Genomic DNA, 19,990 nt, shown 5'->3' with positions numbered 1-19,990 from the left:
AGGCAGCTAACAAACCAATTTCTTTTATTAACACAATTCGAGTAGATGTCACCCTGCACCTATATTACCATCCTAATAGTTGTCAGAATCAATCCAGTCAGTCAGATGATTAAAGCGTGGTCAGAAAACCTTCTGTCTCCTGTTGTGGATCCTATACTTTATTTCCTGTGGCACCCTGATTCTTTTCCCTTAGTTGACATTGGAAAAAGCCTTGTCTCACTGGATAAAAAATAGTGCATCCCATGGGGAATGGGGGTTCTATGTAATGAAACACATGGGTTTGGGTTGTTTTTTGTTTTTTTTTTTTTAGTTTATAAAATGAAATATTTATACCAAAGGTCACACTTCCCAGCTGTATGTGTTGTGCACAGAGAACAATGATTCAGATCATTTCAGCACAGTTTGTATTGCTAGTAAATACAGTGGAGAAAATATTGGATTAAACTGAAAATACGTTAAACACAGATTACACTACCAGTGTTGTCAATTGTTTGTTTTTTTTTTTTTGTTATTGTAATATATTTTGTTTTTCTAATTTAATTCTCTCACTCTGTTGTCTGACTGTGAACTGCTAACAGTGTTAAACTTGATGTAAATAAGTGAGGCCCTTGGCGTGGGTCTTCTTTCTGCCTGTTGTTCCACAAGGTTTTGCCAATTTCATTTTGTTTTAAATAAAGGTTGCAATATTTTATTGGCAAAATGCTTTGTGTGTTGCATTTCCATGGAAGCTGGTAAGCATACAAATAGGATGAAGGGACCTATATAATCAAGGTGGAAGTATAAAGTATTGTAACTTTTTTCTTCAATATAACCCAATGGAATCTATCTTCCATTGGGGGCAATTATTTGTCCTTTGAAAACAGATCTTGTTTTTTTCTGAAGATATCAGGACTCAAATCTTGTCAAAATAATAAGATCATTAAGCCAAGTAAACCGAGGTGTAGTTTTATCAAGATTAATTTGGGGGGGAGGTGTGATGGCACTCAAAATAGCTCAGACTCGGGAAATTACAAAAACTACAATGGCACAAACATATAATGCACATTCATTAGAATAGATGTGATCTAATGTGTCTGCTCTCCAGTCATTTTGAGGAGAGTAACCTTGAATAATTGAATCATATACTTGATCCTATCTGGTCTGTGTAAGGATTTAACTTATAGGTATCTTGACTGAATTGAATGTAAGCATCTAAAATGCAGACTTATGCCGAAGAAAATTGCTAGCTGTCTTTCCAGCACATAGCAATTTCTTACTCTTGTATGCTTAAATTAACATCACTAACTGCTGTCTTCACCCAGGTTTGGTGTGGGTTATTTCAACTTCCAAAGAATTGAGCCTCTTGTGAATTTTCCTCTCCCTGCATGAGAATTAAGCATATCATTTTGTTATTTAGAAATCAGCAGGTCCTCTGGATACTATCTAGTACAAATGGCTTATTTTACAGATAAGGAACTAAGGGCTGTAGAGTTAAATGATTTGAATGAATGAATAAAAAAACATCTGTTGTGTACTAGGCATGGTGTTTGATGCTAGGTCTAGAAATACCAAAGGGAAACAGATCCTGCCTGCCAGACTTTACAATCTAATGGAAGCAACACAGATTAAGACAGTAGGGCATTGGGAAGGAGGTTTTGGTCCCAAGAATCAGACAAATAGTGATGGAGCTAAAGAGGAATCAATTTTCATGGCACTTTCCAGAAATAATAGTAATGCTGATTACTGTTCTCTGAGTCCTATTCTTAGTGATGGATATACCTAGAATGGCATGGGTATTAAACCTGAATTTGATCCCAGGGTCTCAGTTTTCATATATAGTGGTCTCTTTCCCCACCCCCACCCATCCTTCACTTTTTTTTTTTTTTTTTTTTTTTTTTTTGAGAGACAGTTTGGTAGAGTAGATTTGAGTCAGGAAAGTCCTGGGTTCAAGTTTTGCTTCTGACTTAACTAGTATGGTCATGCATATATCACTTAAGCTTTCTGAGCTTGTTTCCTTATCTACAAAATGGAATTCAGCATATCCCTACCTTTCTACAGGGAACAAGTGAGATCATGTTTGTAAAGCATGGTTGTCCATTTTTAAGTTTTATATAAGTATTGCCTACTATTGTGCCTACAGATCAAAGCTGGTGGTGGTTCTTAGAAAAAAAAAAAAGCAGAATTCCCACTGAGACCTTCAGGTAACGAAGGAAAGAATCACCCCATTAACTTCATGGCAGAATTGGATTTGAATATGGCCTAGAATAGTGTTTTGAGCTTCAAACCACAGGTCATTTACACTAGGTTCTTAAGTTTTCCTGAAAAAGTCTCATTCTTTGGTTCACATCACTGTATGGGACAGTAGAGTCAGAAAATGTGGCTGGTCTGATGCTTTTCTCTAACAGAGAAACCCCCATTATCACAAGGGCTGCCTACTGGCCCTCTCTCACCCCTTATTGTCCTAATTGTCTTTTTTCTTTTTTTCTGAATCATGCTTGTCCCCTCCCAACCTATCTTTGAATTAGACTATCAGAATCCACTTGATTTGTGCTGACTGGCCTCCCTCTAGCATGACCTCAAATTTCAACTTTGCAAGAAATTACACAAAGGATTTTAAGAAAATATAAAATTTTAATCTTTACATTTATCTAACAAATTTTTTCTTCTCTTCCCCCCCCGCCCATTTTTTAAAAAAGTTAATTTCCCTTTAAAATGTAACAGAAAAGTTATAATAATATTTTCCTGGTGGTTAGATCGTGTCTCACTGACTAAGGCTCTGTCTTAACTTTCTCTTCCTGAATTGCCATTGATTATTTCAATGTTTCAAGGACACAACTTGGAAGCTGAGAGGCTCTCAGTCCTTATTAAGTTAAACCTCATTTACCCCCTTAGCTTTGGGCTTCTTTAAGAGCCATACAGTTAGGGTTCACTTTCACTTTAAATGCTTCACCTTCTCACAGTGTACATTGTCCTTCCTTGTGTACAACCCCTTCCCTCCCACTGTGCAGCAGTCATGTTTACCCCATGGAAGGCTCCCCTAAAAGGCATCAAAATAATTCTAAGGACCAGCTAGTAGCCTTCCTGCAGACATCCAACAAGTACATTATAATGCTAGAGCTCAGGCTTTTTCTTCCTGGCCTTTAAAGCCCCAAGGTAAAAGGGTTTCTGAAAGAGTTAGGGTGTCGAGTGATGTTGCCAGGAGGCTATATGGTCAGTGGAGAATTAAGATTGCATGAGAAGATTGCTCTCATGCAATCTTCTAAGATGGCCATCAAGGCAGGAAGAAGTTGATTCTCTGAGAAATGGACTTACAGCCTTGAGCAGAGAAAAGTTTTTCTTCCTTTGGTACATACATCATCATTTTGGCTACTTTGTCCAACATCTCCTCAGTATATTCGAGGTCCCGGCTCATGAAAGCATCTCGAGCACACAGTTTGACATGATGGTACTCAAGTGGCAGGAAGGGGACAAAGAAGTCAATCAAGTTTTCCTTCACAAGTCGATTGTGGCCAAAGTTGCTGTCTGCAAACAAGATCCAAAGTCAGAGAAGCCCAGACCATGGTGTCCTGTACCACTGAGGCTTTTAGGAGACTAGGGACAGAACGGTTTCTACTTTTGTTTAAAAATGATACAACTTTTGCCAAAGTGCCATGGTCCAGTTTCCCACTCTGTCTTGTGAAAGAGAAAGGATATTCATATTAAAAAATCTCTGGGGCCATCATCTCAAATTCATGTGTTAGAGAATCTTTGTAAAGGACCACCTCAGCTTTCCCTCTCCCCTCCCCCCATAAACATTCACATTCTAGGCAAAATCAGTTCAAAGAAATAAGACTCAAAACTGTCCCAAGTTCTCATAGGAAGTTAATCATTTAGTAGTAGCCTTTTCCCTCCCACCCCCATTATCACAAGGGCTGTCTACTGGCCCTCTCTCACCCCTTATAACTACATTCAGTGGCAATGCAGAGAAGGGGGCTGGGTTTTTTGCCTAACTTTGTTTTGAGCTAGTTACCTGTTGATTTTAGAATCTCCTGAATGTGGGGCTCCAGGTCCTCCATGGTGATCTCTTCCCTGGATCGTCCTGCCTTAAGCCAGCTCAGGACCACTTCATTGATTGTGTTGCCACCAAAATTACTAGAAAGGAATGAAAGGCTTGTTATTTCACCCTCCTTTTCATACCAAAACATCTTCCAACAAAATAGTGCATTTGTTTGGGGGAGAGTATGGCAGAGCCATAGGAAATCCTAAGCCAGAAGTTGGAGAAAAGGGGGCATTACTACATCACCTATATAGCATTGAAGCAGCTAGAACCCAACAAGTTCAGGAATCTGTATGACCTTAGGCAAATGCCAAGATCCTACATTAGCACTGGAGCTGCTGTTAACAAGCATTTATTTAATAGCTATCCATTATGCATCAGGGACTGTGCTGTGAGTACAAAGGAAGCACAAATCCTAAGGGGATCCTAGTCTAATGGGGGAGACCATACAAACAATTATGATACCAATATGATAAATACAAGATAAATTGGAAAAAAAAAATCACAGCTCAGAGGGAAGCTACCAAAATTAAAGAGAACTGAGAGCCTGAGACTAGCTTGTTAGTTCCTTCTTTTATAGACGAAAAAACTGAATCTTAGAATCTCACAGAGTAAAATAGCTGAAAAATCAGAACTCAAACCCAAATCGTGACTCCATTATCATTGCCCTTCATTTAATCTGTTTTCAAAAGTGTACATCATAAAGTCTGAAGAATTTATCTCACTGGGTTGTTGTGAGAATCAAATAAAATTATTGTGGAGGGGAAAAGAAGTGGGAGAGAGAGAGAGCATGAGCAAGAGAGCATTTTCCAACCTTAAAACACTATATAAAATGTCCCTGTTCCCTAAGGCTCTAAGGTGCTGAAAGTCTCTGAAACAAGTATAGAATCTTAGCATTAGGAATAATAATTAATGAACCACAGTGAAAGAGGTCATGTAGGTCTCCTCTAACTAAAGGATGAATTCCTTCACTCTACAAAATGGTCTCCAATTAGCAGATGCTTTGTAGCATATATAAGATTACACATATGTTACAACTTGAATTGAAATCCTAAACCCTTCATATGTTTTTTCATCATTAGAATGTGAGCATCTTGAGAGCAGGTACAGGTACATTTGTGTCCTAAGGGTTTTCATATAGTAAATGTTTATAAATAAATTGTTCATTCAATCTAGGTCTTCAGCTTTCTATTTCAGGTCATTTTCCACCATGTTGTTCAATTGTTTTTCAGTTATGTCCCACTTCTTGTTGGCTTATTTGAGGTTTTCTTAGCAAAGATACTGGAGTGATTTGCCATTTCTTTCTCCAAATCATTTTACAGGTGAGGAAACTGAGGTAAACAGTTTTAAATGACTTACCCAGAGTCACACAACTTGTATCTGATGCTGGATTTGAACTTGTAATGAATCTGATTGTAAAGCTAGCCCTCTATCCACAGTATTACTTAGCTGCCATATTTTCCACTATACTGCCCCTTTACACAGTAACACTGAATTTATGATTGTAAACTAGCTCTTATTACCATGTGGTTCTGGTCAAGTCATTTCATTGCTCTGTGCCCAAAATTCCTCATCTATCAAATAAGTAGTAATGATAATACTAGACCTCCATAGAATCAGATTGTGAGCTCCTTGAAAGCAGAGACTGTTTACCCGAGTTTCCCCTTTATACCTTACAAAATGGCAACCATGTTGATTGTCAGAAGACACTGTGATTGATGCTGTGAATTACCCCCCTGTTCTGGAGGACAGTTTGAAATTTACACAAGAAAAGTAGCCAAATGCTCCATATCTTTGATCTAGTGGTTCCATTACTGGATAAATATCCTAAAGTAGTAAAAGAAAGATATCAAAATATTCATAGCATCACCTTTTGTGGTAGCAATGAACTAGAAAAAAGTCAGTGTCCATTGATTGAACGGCTGAAAATTTTTTGGTTTATGGATATAACGGAATTGGTTGTACAGTGAAGACACGAAGAAATGAGCAGTTCAGAAAAACATGAAAAGCTTTGTATGAATTGATGCAGATAAGCATCAGTGATGAGATAAAGTGGTTTTAAAAAAAGCTGTACACAAAGTGACTACAATACTCTGTATTCAGTTTTTCAGTGACTATAGTCACTGAAAAATAAAAATGATCCTGGACAACAAATGTTGACATAAGCTTTATGTCAGAGAGTTGGGAGATTGCTAGAATAAAATGGCGTATAAAATGTAAAAAGATAAAACCATTATGCCCATTTATGTGTAATTGTTTTTCCTTTGCTACATGAGGAGTTTAATTTGGAGGCAGGTGGAAGACAGCTTTTTTCCACCCAGAAATTAATGTGATATAAAAACAAAAGGCATCAATACAATGTTTTAAAAATACTAATGACATTGTTTGCAAGAACAACCCTGTCATTTAATATGAGCCTTTGATGTTATTTCTGGTTGTCAGAAATTCACTTCCTCGGTGAATTATTTGTGGTTCATACCGATACAAAGCATGAACTCATGCTTCCTTCTTTCTTTTCCCTTCCTACTTTGTTGAAGACTCAGGCTTCAGCAAGGTTTCACAACAAATGAATGAATGACCTATATTCACATCTGCTTTTCTAGCTGCTACCACACATATACACACACACACACACACACACACGCACGCACATACCATGTGACTTAGGGCCAGTAATCTTTCTCATCCTACTGAAAGTTCCGTGGTGTCGTGGGTCATGCCCTGGTCAAATATCTCTGCCCTGTGAGGTCAATCTAACTATTGCCATGGATGTTAGGTGCTGCATGTATGGTTTACGAAAAAATGGCTGCCACTTCTAACCACACAGCTGCCCCTTTCTTCTAGGGTCCCCCTGCTCTTTGCATAACTCCAGCTGTTCCCCTTTCCCCCTGTTTACTCAAAGTTCTTGCTCAACTCTCCACCCGGGCCAACTCACTCGACTTACAGCAGGCCTCATCCTAGAGATTGCAGCTCCTAGTCATCTGTTGTATACACAGATAAGACATAATCGTCAGGTGAAATCCAGCCCTGTTACACAGCCAAGTAAATGCCCTGTAGCATAATTACCTCCACACGGTCAATTTGAGACATATCTATCACACTTAACTGGAGGTTATCCAGATAAAATACAGCACAAACCTCTGCCCAGAACTTCTCCCAAACATCTTAAGGAAAATTATATGATCCTCTGGTTCTTTCTTAGTTGCCTTTATTTAAAAAGGGGTTTTCCCAAATTTTGATTAGTATGGTTGTGTTTATATGATGCACAATGTACTTGGAGGAAATGGGTTAAAATTATTTCATCTCTGGGCCTCAGTTTTCTCATCTGTAAAAGGAGGGGAGTTGGACTAGAAGATTTATAATCCCTTCTTAATAGCAATAAACACATTATTACCCTACTGTCCCTGAACATACTGAACTTCCCAAAGGAAGTTAACTCTACATTATAGATGAGAAAACTAAATGTCAAGAAGTTCCAGGGAGTTGCACAATGTTACAAAGCTAAGTTATAAGTAGCAAAGTTGGAACTCAAAACTTAATCCTGGGGTTCTGTGTTTCTCAATTCACCTTAGACCTTCTTTGTCTTTTCTTTCCTTGTAAATGACTGTCATGGCTTCTTCCTTACTGCCTACAAACACTTCCCCTATCCTGAAAAAACTCGATCCTTCCATCCTGCTCACAATCATCCTATATCTCCCCTGCCCTTTTTGACTGAAACTTCTGCCTACAATGGGTGCCTCCATTTCCTGTCCTCTCACTCTCTTATTAACCTCATGATTCCCTGTAATTACTCTAATCTTAATTGTCAAATCTGATGGTCTTTTATCAATCATTATTCCTCTTGGCCACTCTGCAGTCTTTGATACTGCTGACACTACTCTTCTAAGTTTTCTGTACATATCACTCTCTCTTGGTTCTCCCCTTATATCAGATATTCTTTCTCAGTCATCTTTGCTGGATCCCTCATCCAAGTCATGTCCTCCAACTGTAGGTGTCCCAAAGGATTCTGTCCTAGACCCTCTTTTCATTTTTTGCATTATTTTACTTGGTGATCCCATTAGGTCTCATGCTGACAATTCTCAAATAGCCTTATCCTTGCCATAGACCTCTCTATTGACCTCCCAAATCTTGTATTTACAACTGCCTTTTAGATATCTCAAACTGGATGTCCAGTAGACCTCTTAAACCCAATATGTAGGGGGAATACCTCATCTTCCCCCCCACCCACTTTTCTGTTACTATAGAAGGCTTGCCAACTGGGTATCACCCTTGAATCTTCACCATCTCTCACCCCTCCCCTCCATCTCCACTCTGTCACCGAGACCTGTCAGTTTATCCTTTGTGAACTCTCGTCTCTTATGATACTGCTACCACTTTAGTTCACACCTCCATTGCCTCATGTACATAGTATTGCAGAAGCCTGCTGGTGGGTCTGCCAGCCTCAGACTTTTCCTTTCCCACTCCTTCCCTTATTCAGCCACTATAGAATCCAGATTCAACCATGTTACCAACCTCCTTTTCAATAATCCCCAGTGGTTCCCTATTGTCTCTAGGATAAAATACAAAATCCTCTGTTTGGACTTCAGAGCCTTTTATAACCTATTTCCCCCTTCCTCTACTCCCTTTTCTACTGTGCTACCTGGCATGTATTCTGCAGCCTACTGACATTGACCTCTTTCCTGTTCACATGAATAAAACACTCTGTGTCTCTGGTTGTCCCCCATGCCTCAAATGTGCTTCTTCCCCATCCCTGCTCACTGGTTACCCCAGCTTCCTTCAAGTCCCAATTAAAAACCATAGGAAGCTTTTCTCCATCCCATTTCATATATTAATAAATAATTACTAATAAATAACAATAATTTGCTAATTATTATTATTTATTATCACCTTTTAATTTGTATCCTGTATACAGCATATTTATGCATATGTTTGCTTGTTGTCTCCCTCATTTGAATGTAAGCTCCTTAAGGGCAGAAATAATCTTGAGTTTCTGTTAATTTTAAAGTCACTTCCTAGAAATTCTATGAGAGAGGTCATTTTTTTCTGTTTTTTGTATCTTTACTTTCTTTATACACACCGCTAATTCAGTGCTCTCTACCCAGATTCAGTAAACTTGGTGAATTGAATGATTGATTGACTTCCTAGTACCTGGGAGTGGAAAGTGTCACCAAATTATCACCAGTAAGTTAGACTTTAAACCAGAAAATTTTCTCCTGTTGGCAGCTTTCTCCCAGGGACTCAAGGTTGCCGCCTTCATAGTTTGTCCAAAAGTACAAAGACCTTGGCAATGCCAAAGAAGACAGGTAAGTGGGGGAAAGGTGATGATTTGAGCAGTTATCAAAGAGAGAACTTTGGGAAAAGGGCAGGTTGAATGAGGTCAATGACCCAAATATTACAAATGCAAACTTTTTAGCTGAAAAAGCTCCTAGCCTGACCTCTGTGCCATTATGAAATTTATACAAATTGAAGGCCAGTGGTAGTTCAAGTGATTTCCCAACAGATGAAGTAGGGATATAGCCAGCCCCTTCATCTGTCCAAATAAAACAAGAGAAGTAAGAAAGAGTGAGCCTGTCTTACCAGTCTAGACAAGAGGACCTAAAAGGTGAGGGTTGTCTAGAACAAAGCTTGCCAGTCACTTGGTACAATTTTTTACTAGTTTGTGAAGCTTTAGGACCAACTATCCTTACTACTTAAAAAAGTTAAATGTGATCCTTCCTTTTCTTCAGTCTTGCTCATCCCATCCTGGGCACTCTCCTCTCTATCTCTTGGGAATAAGTTCCTTGAAGACAGAGATCATTTATAAATGCTTGCTAACTAACTTGACTCTTAAAAGAGAGGCACCATACTTTGGTTTAAAAAAAAATCGAAATTCTCTTTTGCTTGCCACATTCTAAGTAAAATTTGATTTGAGAAACAAAAAATTCTCTAAATTCTTACAATGACATGGCACTTGCTGTAGGTGCATGATAGATAAAAGGGGTGAGGGGTGGAAAGAAGAGAAAGAAAGAATAAGGAGAAAGGGGAAATAGCAGTCATGTCTAGTGACAATCTGGAATAAATATGGACCTAGAGTTATTGAGAAGGAAAAGAATACCAAGAGCAAAAAATATTATGCAATAAACAGATAAATAGATAAGTTAATGAGATCAATAAGTGATTAAATAGATGAATGAATGAATGAAAAAAAAGTGTAGTCCCTCTTTAGTAAGTCAAGAAGTCATGACAGATTTTTGAAGAATCATTTTTTAAGGCTAATTCAGCTCTTGAATCTTCCTGTTCAATGAAGAGATGCAATATATCCATTTCAAACTTTTCTACCTAGAGAGGAGTTACCTCGGTCCAAAATTTGATCAGAAGATTCTATGGAAAAACAATCTTCTAACTTCTCTGGAATTCTTATATCCTCCCCAGTTGATAATATCCTCTTAATGTTTAGGTGTGATGTGGAAAACTCATTTAGTAGACAAATGTTTCCAAATAGCCTCACCTTGCTGTACCTTAATCTACCCTTCATTAAAATGGGGCTAAACCCTTCCCTGTCCCCTGCATGGAAGAAATACTAAATGACATTGGAAGCCTTCTTGCAAAGTTATCTTTGTGTACTCAAATAATTTTGGAAAGCAAGCCAGCCACATTTTTTCTTTGAATCTAAGGAGATTATTCAGCCTTCCTTATTAATACAGACTATGGAAGCCTTCTTGCAAAGTTATCTTTGTGTACTCAAATAATTTTGGAAAGCAAGCCAGCCACATTTTTTCTTTGAATCTAGGGAGATTATTCAGCCTTCCTTATTAATACAGACTAGGGTTTCACCCTCCTCACAGTTGGAACAGTTCTTTTCTGATAGCTAACTCAAAAGCTCTGTCATGTAGTTTCAGGGGGAAAAGCAACTCATGACAACTATACTGAAATAGAATCAAAGGCTAGATGTGTTGTGGTACAATCCTATACCACACATGATAAATTCATTTCTATAGACAAGCTCTAAGACTGGCCAGATGTTAATACCCGGGAAGTAGGGTAAAGGAAGTCGGAATTCCTTCTCTTGCTTCCCAGTTCTCACCTGAGGAAAATAAAGATTGCTCTCCGGTAATCTACCTCTTTGATGGTGTCGTAGTGATCCAGGATTGGTTTCAGAGTCTCCAGCAGATTTGGGGGTAGTTTCTCAGCCTCATCAAAGACAAATAGGGCTTGGCCACAGCGCTGTACTGTGTCACTCACCTGTTCCATCAGCTTTTCCTGCACAGAGATAAATGAGAGACCAGGGTGAGTCATTCAAGGCAGCTAGCTAGTGTTGGGTTGGATACAGAGTGCTGGAACTGGAGTTGGAAAGAATTGAGTTCAAATTCTTCCTCAGACGCTTACTAGCTGTGTGACTGGAAAAATAATTTAATCTCTGTTCCACTTAACTATAAAATGGGAATAAGAAAAAGATTTATATCCTGGAGTTTCTATGAAGATGAGATAAAATTTGTAAAATGTTTTTCTAACTTTAAAGCATTATAAAAATTCTGGCCATTACCACAAGTACTGAGAAGTGTGGAAGAATGTGGAGTCATTTTTCCAAGATCTGCTGCTGTTGGGAGTGAGCTGAGGGGCAGGAACCTCTTAGATGGTCCCCAGAGCAAATGTTTCAGTTGAGACTATTTCAGAAGCTATAAAGAGACAAAGGTGGAACATAATTGTGCTAAGCTGTGTGAAGTGAACTCTTATAGATGACTCATGTTATTAGATTACTTGAGGCAGCTAAGTGGTATAATGGATGGAGTGCTGGACTTGAGAGTCAGAAAAATCTGAGTTGAATAAGCCTCAGAAACTTATTAGCTGTGTGATTAACCTCTCTCTCTCAGTTTTTCCTAATATGTAAAATGAGGCTAATAACAGCACCTGCCTCAGATGATTTTTGTGAAGATCAATGATGTAACCAATGAGAAGTACTTGGCAAACCTCAAAATGGCACAGAAATGCCAGGGGCTATTAGGAGGTTCTTGTTTTTTGTCCTTAGTTCTTGAAGGGGACTGAGACATCAGGGAAGTGAATTCTACAAAATGCTGAACAACTCCACTAAAATCCTTTTCCAAGGTCTGGTGGTACAGAGGGGACCCTAGGTTCCTGAGGACTCTGTCAGCTCCTAACAAGGTAGAAAAGCATCAAGTATGGGTGGTGGTTACAAATTATTTGTCTATGGTCTGAGGATACAAGGAACTCACAGAATAATGAGTTCCTCAGTCATAGAAATTCTCCAAGAAAGGCCATCTATTAAGCCCTGGAGGGGCTGTGAAGGTGGAAGTAAACACTGATACAATCTCCTTGATTTTATGGACAGATCCAGTTTTCTTTAGTTCTGGAAAGAAGGCCCTTCCAAAGCATAGTGGTGAGTAGAGAATATTGAAAACATTTGGAAATCCTCACTTTACCTGGAATTATTTCAGTCATATAGTAACTGTTTGCCAACTATAGAGTTCCCACTCTCTATTATATACATCACCAATGTACATACTCATGGATAAAAACAAACACATCAGTTCTTCAGATCTCAGCCCTTTAAGCTAGATAAGAGAAAACTTGGGAGGTTGCTAATACTCACTCACTATCCTTGATTTTTTCAAGGGCTGTCATGTGGAAAAGAAGTTTATTTTTCTTACATGTGCTAGAGGTAAGGACCAGGACCAGTCAATGGAAGTTACAAAGAGATCAATTTTAGTTCATGATTAGAGCTACTCTAGGATGGAAATTATGATCCTTTTATCCTAAATATGTGTGATTATGAGTAATAAAATTACTTTTGAGTCTCAATTTCCTTATATTTAAATTAGATTAAGGCCCCCAAAAAGTCTTTGAACAGTACATTCAGAAAATAACATAACTGGAATTTAAACTCGGACTTGGCAACTCCAAATCCTGTATTCTTCCCACATATATCCTATTCTAATTTCACTTTCTTCCACACTCAATTTTGAGCCAATGGTCTATTGTTTCCCAGTAATTATCACCTAAGAATTTCTGATTCCATGATCTACAGATCTTTACCTGTAGGTTGTCTCCACAACATAATTTCTTGGTTCCTGTACTAGGGATTCTTCATGAACTTTTGGATTAATTTTGATTTTATTCATGTTTCCATCAAGGTGAGGCCTGCTTCTATGGATCCAGATCAATATCTTGGCAAACAGGCTTTCCTGGCCCGAAAATCAACATCATTGGGTTGCCAACATTCTCACCCTTAAAACTCTTTAAACTTTGCCCAGCTCATCTTGAATGACTGCCACTGAGGCATGAGGATGCCAAGTTTTGTCTAATTTGGCAAAACCTGGCAGAACATATACTCTGTTAATCTAGGTTTTGATAATATACGGTCATCTCCATGACCTTATGAGGACTCAAAAGTAACAAAGTTTGCTGAAATACACCACTGACAATTTTATCAAAATTTATCTTTTATGCTTTAAGAATAATCTATTATACATTCCTCAGGTTTTGTGACAACCTCAAGGTTTCTGATAACTGTTTCACTGGTGATATGGTTTTGGTACTTTGGAATAGAAAAAGGAACTGGATCTATGATTTCATCAATATTAATTAGTCAGCCAATAAGCATTTATTAAGTGCCTCCTATGCCTGTTTTTTTAAATAATAACTTTTTATTTTCAAAACAATTGCAAATATAGTTTTCAGTATTCACCTTTGCAAAACCTTGTGCTCCAAATTTTTCTCCCTCTCTTTTCCCCTAACAGCAAGTAATCCAATATATGTTAAACATGTTATGCCTATTTATTAAGTGCCCAGGGCCAATGTGCACTCTTCATCATATTAATGAAGAAACTCCCTCCACCAATGCATATTGGTACTTTTTCTGCAATTTAATGGTCTTTAAAAAAAAAACTTCCCTAGTACACCAAGAGGTTCAATTAATTACCTAGGCTGCATGGCTAGTTTGAATTAAAGACAATTCTTGAATACAGGTTTTTCTGGGTCTGAGCCTAACTTCTTAATCACTACACCACACTGTCCTTCAGCCATCAGAAAAATCCCATTCAGTTCTCACATTCCGTGAGTCTATTGATTTAATCACATGATTATATGGCTCCATTCCTATGGAGGCATATAGATGACATATGGCAAATCATTTCATCTCTTTAGCTTTTAGTTTCCTCCCCTGTAAGATGAAGATTTGGGCCAGCCCGACCCCTAATGTCTTTCCCAGGATCTTATGTTACTTGGTTATATCACAAAGTAATGGCTTAACTGATGATCCCTCTGTATCCTCCAACTGGCTTTGGAGGAACTAAGATGTCCTCTCCCTAGTTCTTGCCTGCACTTGACATCTTCCCTGCGCTCTCAGAAGTGCCATAGCTTCCATATTTGCATTTTTAATACAGAAAAACTGTGCAGAGGAGCTGATCTTTTTAAAATGTTAACCTCATTTTTTTCTTGTTGAAATAAAGGAAATTTACCCTCCCACTGCCAATTTTTCCCACTTGACAATTTTAATCTCCTTTGAGAGCCTTGCAGTATTTGCTGCAGCATCCCTCAGCTAACTAAATAGGACTCTTCCATAATAATGGCTTCTTGACTGAGGACGGCCTCCATAGAACCTCCAGAGCATCTTCTCACCTTGTATACATCCACATATTTCAGATGAGGGAAATGAAGCATGGAGATGAACACCTGAACACACTCACTCTCCAGCCCATCTCGGTACAGTTGATCCGCCAGCATCCGAGTCACAAAGTTCTTGCCAGTACCAGACCAGCCATTGAATGACAGGACAAGAGGTTTCTCTGGTTGGGGCATTGAGAGGAAGCCCCTTATTGATTTCAGAACAACTTCCTGGACCAAGTGTTGACCATGTAGTCGGGTGCTTAGGTCTATCTCCAGACCTAAGAAGAGAGGAAAAAAGTCACTCAGAGAGATCCATATTCAGCCTTAAGAGGTGTAATGGACTGAGGTTTGAGTTGATGTACTGAGGTCTCAAGCACATAAGGCTAAATAGTAATTGGGCTATACTCTATTAATATGCATGATTGGATAAAGAATGGTCCCGCCCACTCTCCCTGCAAGTCCTGATGTGTTGTATAGGAAATGACAATTTTGGTGGGTGGAGGCAGAGAGAGACAGGAAGAGAAGCTGGGAGAGATTGGGCCTGGGTTCCATACTCCTAGCTGCTGGTTGTGTGGCTGCTGGTCTAGCTAGCTTCTTGACTCAGCTGCACACATTGCTATTGCCCATTCTCTTCCACCTCCGATCTTTCTTCACTGAGAATAAAGACTGACGATTTTCCCCTAACCTGACTTCCTGACTCCGGCTGATTTAAAAATACACGGTCTTCACAAAGAGGAGAGGGGGAAAGTCTCACACACACACACACACACACACACACAAATGACAGACAAAGACACACATCAGTCATTTCACAGTAACATAACTAGGTTGAGGGCCCAAAGGAATTCAACTAGCTTGCAGAATAATCTAACCCCTGTCTTCCATTTTATTATATGGGGGTGCTAGGAATCCAGTCATTCTTTGTCACACCAGAGAGCAGACCTCGACCCCAATGGGCCAAAATTGAAGCAAAAGGAACAGCAAACTTCGAATCCCCCTTAATTCTAGCACTTTCCCTCTGCCAATCATCTCCCACTTATCTTACCTATAACTTAGTGTTACATAATTGCTTATACACTGTCTTTCTCATCATATTTCATATCTTTCCCTGAATCTTAATTTCCTAATGAATAAATGAAGCTGATAGTCTACCTATCTCAGAGGTCCATTTAAGATAAGAAAAGTCCTTTTAAAACTCTAAAATGCAATACAAACAAGAGCCGTTGTTGTTATAACTGTTTTTACCTGTGATGTTGTTGATTATCCTGCAGTCATCCCTGTCACAGCAATCTTTGAATTTACAGTACCAGCTGGAAAGGATATCCATGTATTGCTGGCTCAGTAGGGGAGAGATCCATCCTAGAGAAGGAATAGGAAGGGGAAAAAAATGGGCTAGAATAGCAGCTTGAGAGGGTGGATGGAGCTTGGGAGGAAGCAAAGAAGTCTTTGCCTTTCAACTTCTTTTGCAAAAGTTGACACCATCCCATGGCTAGTGAACAGAGTACTAGGGGCTCTGGGAAAGGGGCTTTCCTAGAACTGACTTGGAAGCTCAAATCATATGATTTACAGTCAGAAAGGACCTTAGAAATCATCTAGTCTATTTGCCTCACTTTGTAGATAAAGAAACTGAGAACCAGAGATGGTATCACAAAGATTCCCCTTCATCCTCTGAACTCCCATCCTGCTGCCCCTGGGTGCTCCCCTCACAAACTCCATTAAATATAAGTTCCCCACCATGTTTCACTTCATCTCCCCTTTTCCCATGTCCTTTCCTGTTCTGGAACCATAACAAACCCATAACCACCATCCCTGAAAAGGCTGTCAACCTAGACCCCAGTGGATCCATTCCTCTTAACTTTCCAAGTCTGCAGTCTCCCTCATTTGGAATGTAAGCTTTTTGAAGGCAAGGACTACTTTGCATTTGCGTCTGTATTCTCAGACCTCTACAAGCTACTAGCACGTAATTAAAAACTTAAACATATATTGTTTGTTTCCATTTATTAGGAGAGGTATCCGAACAACTTGATTCAAAGCCTTCAAACCCGGGCCTTCTGACAAATCCAGTGCTCCTGTCCCAGTATCATACTGCCTATACTATTCTCCTTTCTGTTGGAGGTGGCTGATTCTATTCTGAGGAAGAGCCCAATGGGTCCAACAGGACAGCTACCCCAGTCATCTGCCCAGGGAGATCACCACCTGTAGAGATCAACAGCCTAGAGAGCCAAGAACTATTTATTTCTTTCCCCAATCACCTAGAGGTTCAAATTCCCCAGGAACACAAAGTTGGCATTCTAACAGTCTCTAGTTGGGAACTTCCAATGTTGACCTAATGAGCCACAACCCCAAATACTCAGCTGGTATCCCTAGTTCTCATTCTTTACATCCATGAGTGTACCCCCTTAGATTTACTTGCGCACACATAGCGAACCCATCAGAGAAGGGGTTTGATTGGTCAGTATACTCAGGGCATCAGAGAGTTGGATGTTAAAGAGCATAAACCCAACTTAGAACCATCCCAGATGGAAATAAATATTTTGTCTAGGTTAAATCCCATCATAATAAAATCCTATTTGATTATATTCAAAACAATTTGAAATAAATGGGGTCTTTGCTGAAACTTGGAAGTCTTTTTGGTTGGCCAGAAGATTTTTCCTGTATTTGTTGTTACAGAGTTTGGTTTGAGTTTTGGAACAGAATCACCATAGAATCTTAGACATTGCAGCATCTAACCTCCTCAACTTGACAGATAAAGAAACAGACCCAAAAAGGTAAAAAGTCTGAACCAAGATCACCTGGCTTGTCAGTGACAGAATCAGAACTAAAACCCTTGTTCCCCCCCCCCCCCAACTCCCGGCTCCCAGACCAATGCTTTCCCTTTTTGTTGTTTAGTCATTTTAGTTCACAATTTTGTGATCCCTTTTGGGGTTTTCTTGGCAAAGATACTGGAGTGGATCGACATTTCCTTCTTCAGATCATGTAATAAATGAGAAATGGGCACAGAGTTTGATGACTTGCCCAGGGTCACACACACAGTGCCAGTAAATATCTGAGGCTGCCTTGGAACTCAGCAATTCCTGACTCCAAACCTGGAACTCCACAAACTGCTCCATTAGCCTCTGTGTTGTACCCCTGTATTTCTCCTAAAACATAGGCTCTGTGAGAGACAGGGAAATGGGAGAGAGTACCTGCCATCCCACGGGAAGATTCACAAACCTCTAGCAGGGTGTCCCAGGCTTCTCTGTTTGGTTTTAGTTTGTTTTTTCTCTTAGAGGAGACTTCTTTACTTAAACCTGGGGTTCAGGACAGCCAAGAAAGTAAAGGAGTTCTCCTTGTCAGTGCTTGTGGTGGAGAAGGGGAGAAATCATCAAGGACACACAGACCCAGAAAATGGGTTGGAAGGGGAAGGGAAGTATCCCTGATGCTGGGTACCAACCACTATGTCTGAAGCTGAACTGCAGTCCACCATTTGGGGCTGTGCTCTTGAGAGATGAGAAAGAAGAGACCATCTTGACAGTTCACATAGCATGACTGAGTAACAAGGAAATACAGATGAGTTTCTGGAACCAAAAAAGGGAGAAAGGGTATTGCTCAGCTGTCTCACTGATAAGGCTTCTGGAGTCCCAGATAACAGGGAACGGGGTAGCTGGGATAAATTCAGTTGTTGGGCCTGATTACGATAGGTGCTACCAGGGCTGGGCAGGATGTGCAGGTTTGTTAAGAGGCAGTGTGATAGAGTGAAGGTCCCTGAGCTTAAGTGAGGTCTGAATGAGGAAGCCCACCTCTGACATTTCCCAGCTGTGTGCCACCTTGGCAAGTCACTTAAATAAACAGATTAGACAAGTTCACTTCCAGATGGATATTGTGACCCCATGGCATAAACTCGTAAGCCACAGTTTCCTCACTTATAAATTGAGAGTATTATCGGGGACTGTTATTGAGGAACAAAATAATGTACATAAAGGTCTTTGCAAACCTTGTAAAGAGGGGCTTACAAGGGCTTACACGGAGGGGAAGGGGCAGGGGCTCTAGAGTCAGGGGATGCTGTGAAGTCTGGCAGTACAGGTGAAGGAGCAGGGCTTCTAGAGCCAGGGGACCCTGTGAAGTCCCACCGTGGAGGGGAAGGAAAATCCCACCACTAAAGCTTACCAGTTATGTGACTTTGGACAAGTCAATAAATTAGCCCCAAGACTCAAGTTCCTCACGTAAAAATGGGAAGAGCTGGTTTAAATGGAATCTGAGCAGTGTTTCTAGGTCGCTGTCAGGGATTAGGAGGTGCGCAGAGCTGGGGAGAAGGGGTGAGGGGCAGCCGCCTTCTTACCCAGTGACTTGGAGGCGTCTTTCTTCCCATCACAGTGCTCGGACCAGACTTGGCAGGAGAAGTAGTCCCAGTACTTTTTGGAGAGATCGGTCACAGCCCTCACGCGCTCCTTCAGGCCCTTCCCCACCTTTTTGGCCATGGGGACCGCGGCTCTGTCCCACCACGTCTGCCTCGCATCCTCCCCGGCTGCCTCGGTCAGGAGCAGCACGAGGCAGAGCCACAGAGCAGCCCCGCGGGACAACATCTCCGGGTGGCCTGGAGGATCCGGACGCCCCCGAGCGCCTTCTGGGACGGCGGAGGAAGGGCCACCGGGCCGCGTCCTCTCCAGGCCCGGGCTTTTCCGGACTCGGCGCAATGCCTCGGCTGCAGGCTGGGCCGCTCTCTCACTTCCCGTCAGCCTGGGATTGGTGTTGCCGGGGCAACAGACTGGATGCCCGCTGCCAGGCGGGGAGGGAAGGTCCGGCTGGCTCCTACGTGCCAAGGGCCGGCTTGCGAGGCCAGACTGGCACTTGGCGTCAGCTGGGGAGGCCTGCCTTGCTCTTCCTCCCCACCCCTTCCAGCTGGAGCCCGAGCACGGGCAAGAGCGGCCCGGCCCTGGAGGGCAGAGGAGGCCCCGGAGAGAGCAACCTGCAAGGTGGCGGGGAGGAGGAGGGACTTTCACTTTGGTCTCAGTTATCAGGAAACGGCGTGTTTAGGGGGAGGTTACGTGGGTGGGGAAGGACGGGGAGCCAGAAACTGAAACTGTGCCTGTCAGTCACTTAGACTGGCAGCAGCAGCTTCAAGTCAAGGTCACGGGAGCTCCTCTTGCCGCTCAGGTGTATTAATGCGAAGAGCTTGGGGCCCGAGAGCTGCAAGCAGTCAGCTCGACCGAGCCCCCAAAGGGGAGGGAGGGCCCAGCTCTGGCCACCCCGCTGCAGTCACGGGTGAGCCTCATTTTCCATGCTCTGCGGAGCCGCAGCGGCTCCAAGCCCAAGATCCCCGAGGGAGGGAGAACTGGGAGTAAATAGATAAGACTTCTAGTCTCCGCCCAGAAGCTGAGGGCCCTTGGGCGAGGG

General features: G+C 41.1%; 1 protein-coding gene across 1 annotated transcript; it reads right to left on the bottom strand.

Annotated features, from left to right (window-relative positions):
- Positions 1-295: 295 nt before the first annotated feature.
- On the bottom strand, positions 296-19,626 carry TOR3A (torsin family 3 member A; the record flags this gene model as incomplete). Its single annotated transcript, XM_031968571.1, has 6 exons — positions 296-3,501; positions 3,989-4,110; positions 11,079-11,254; positions 14,630-14,895; positions 15,863-15,976; positions 18,936-19,626. Coding segments are annotated over 6 exons (1,620 nt in total), but the record flags the coding sequence as incomplete, so codon positions are not given.
- Between the last annotated feature and the right edge of the window lie 364 nt (positions 19,627-19,990).

The sequence above is a fragment of the Sarcophilus harrisii genome, chromosome 4 (genome assembly GCF_902635505.1).
Source record: "Sarcophilus harrisii chromosome 4, mSarHar1.11, whole genome shotgun sequence".
NCBI classification, from domain to species: domain Eukaryota; kingdom Metazoa; phylum Chordata; class Mammalia; order Dasyuromorphia; family Dasyuridae; genus Sarcophilus; species Sarcophilus harrisii.
Note: the sequence above shows the minus strand (reverse complement) of the source record. Positions and strands in the feature narration are given on the sequence as shown.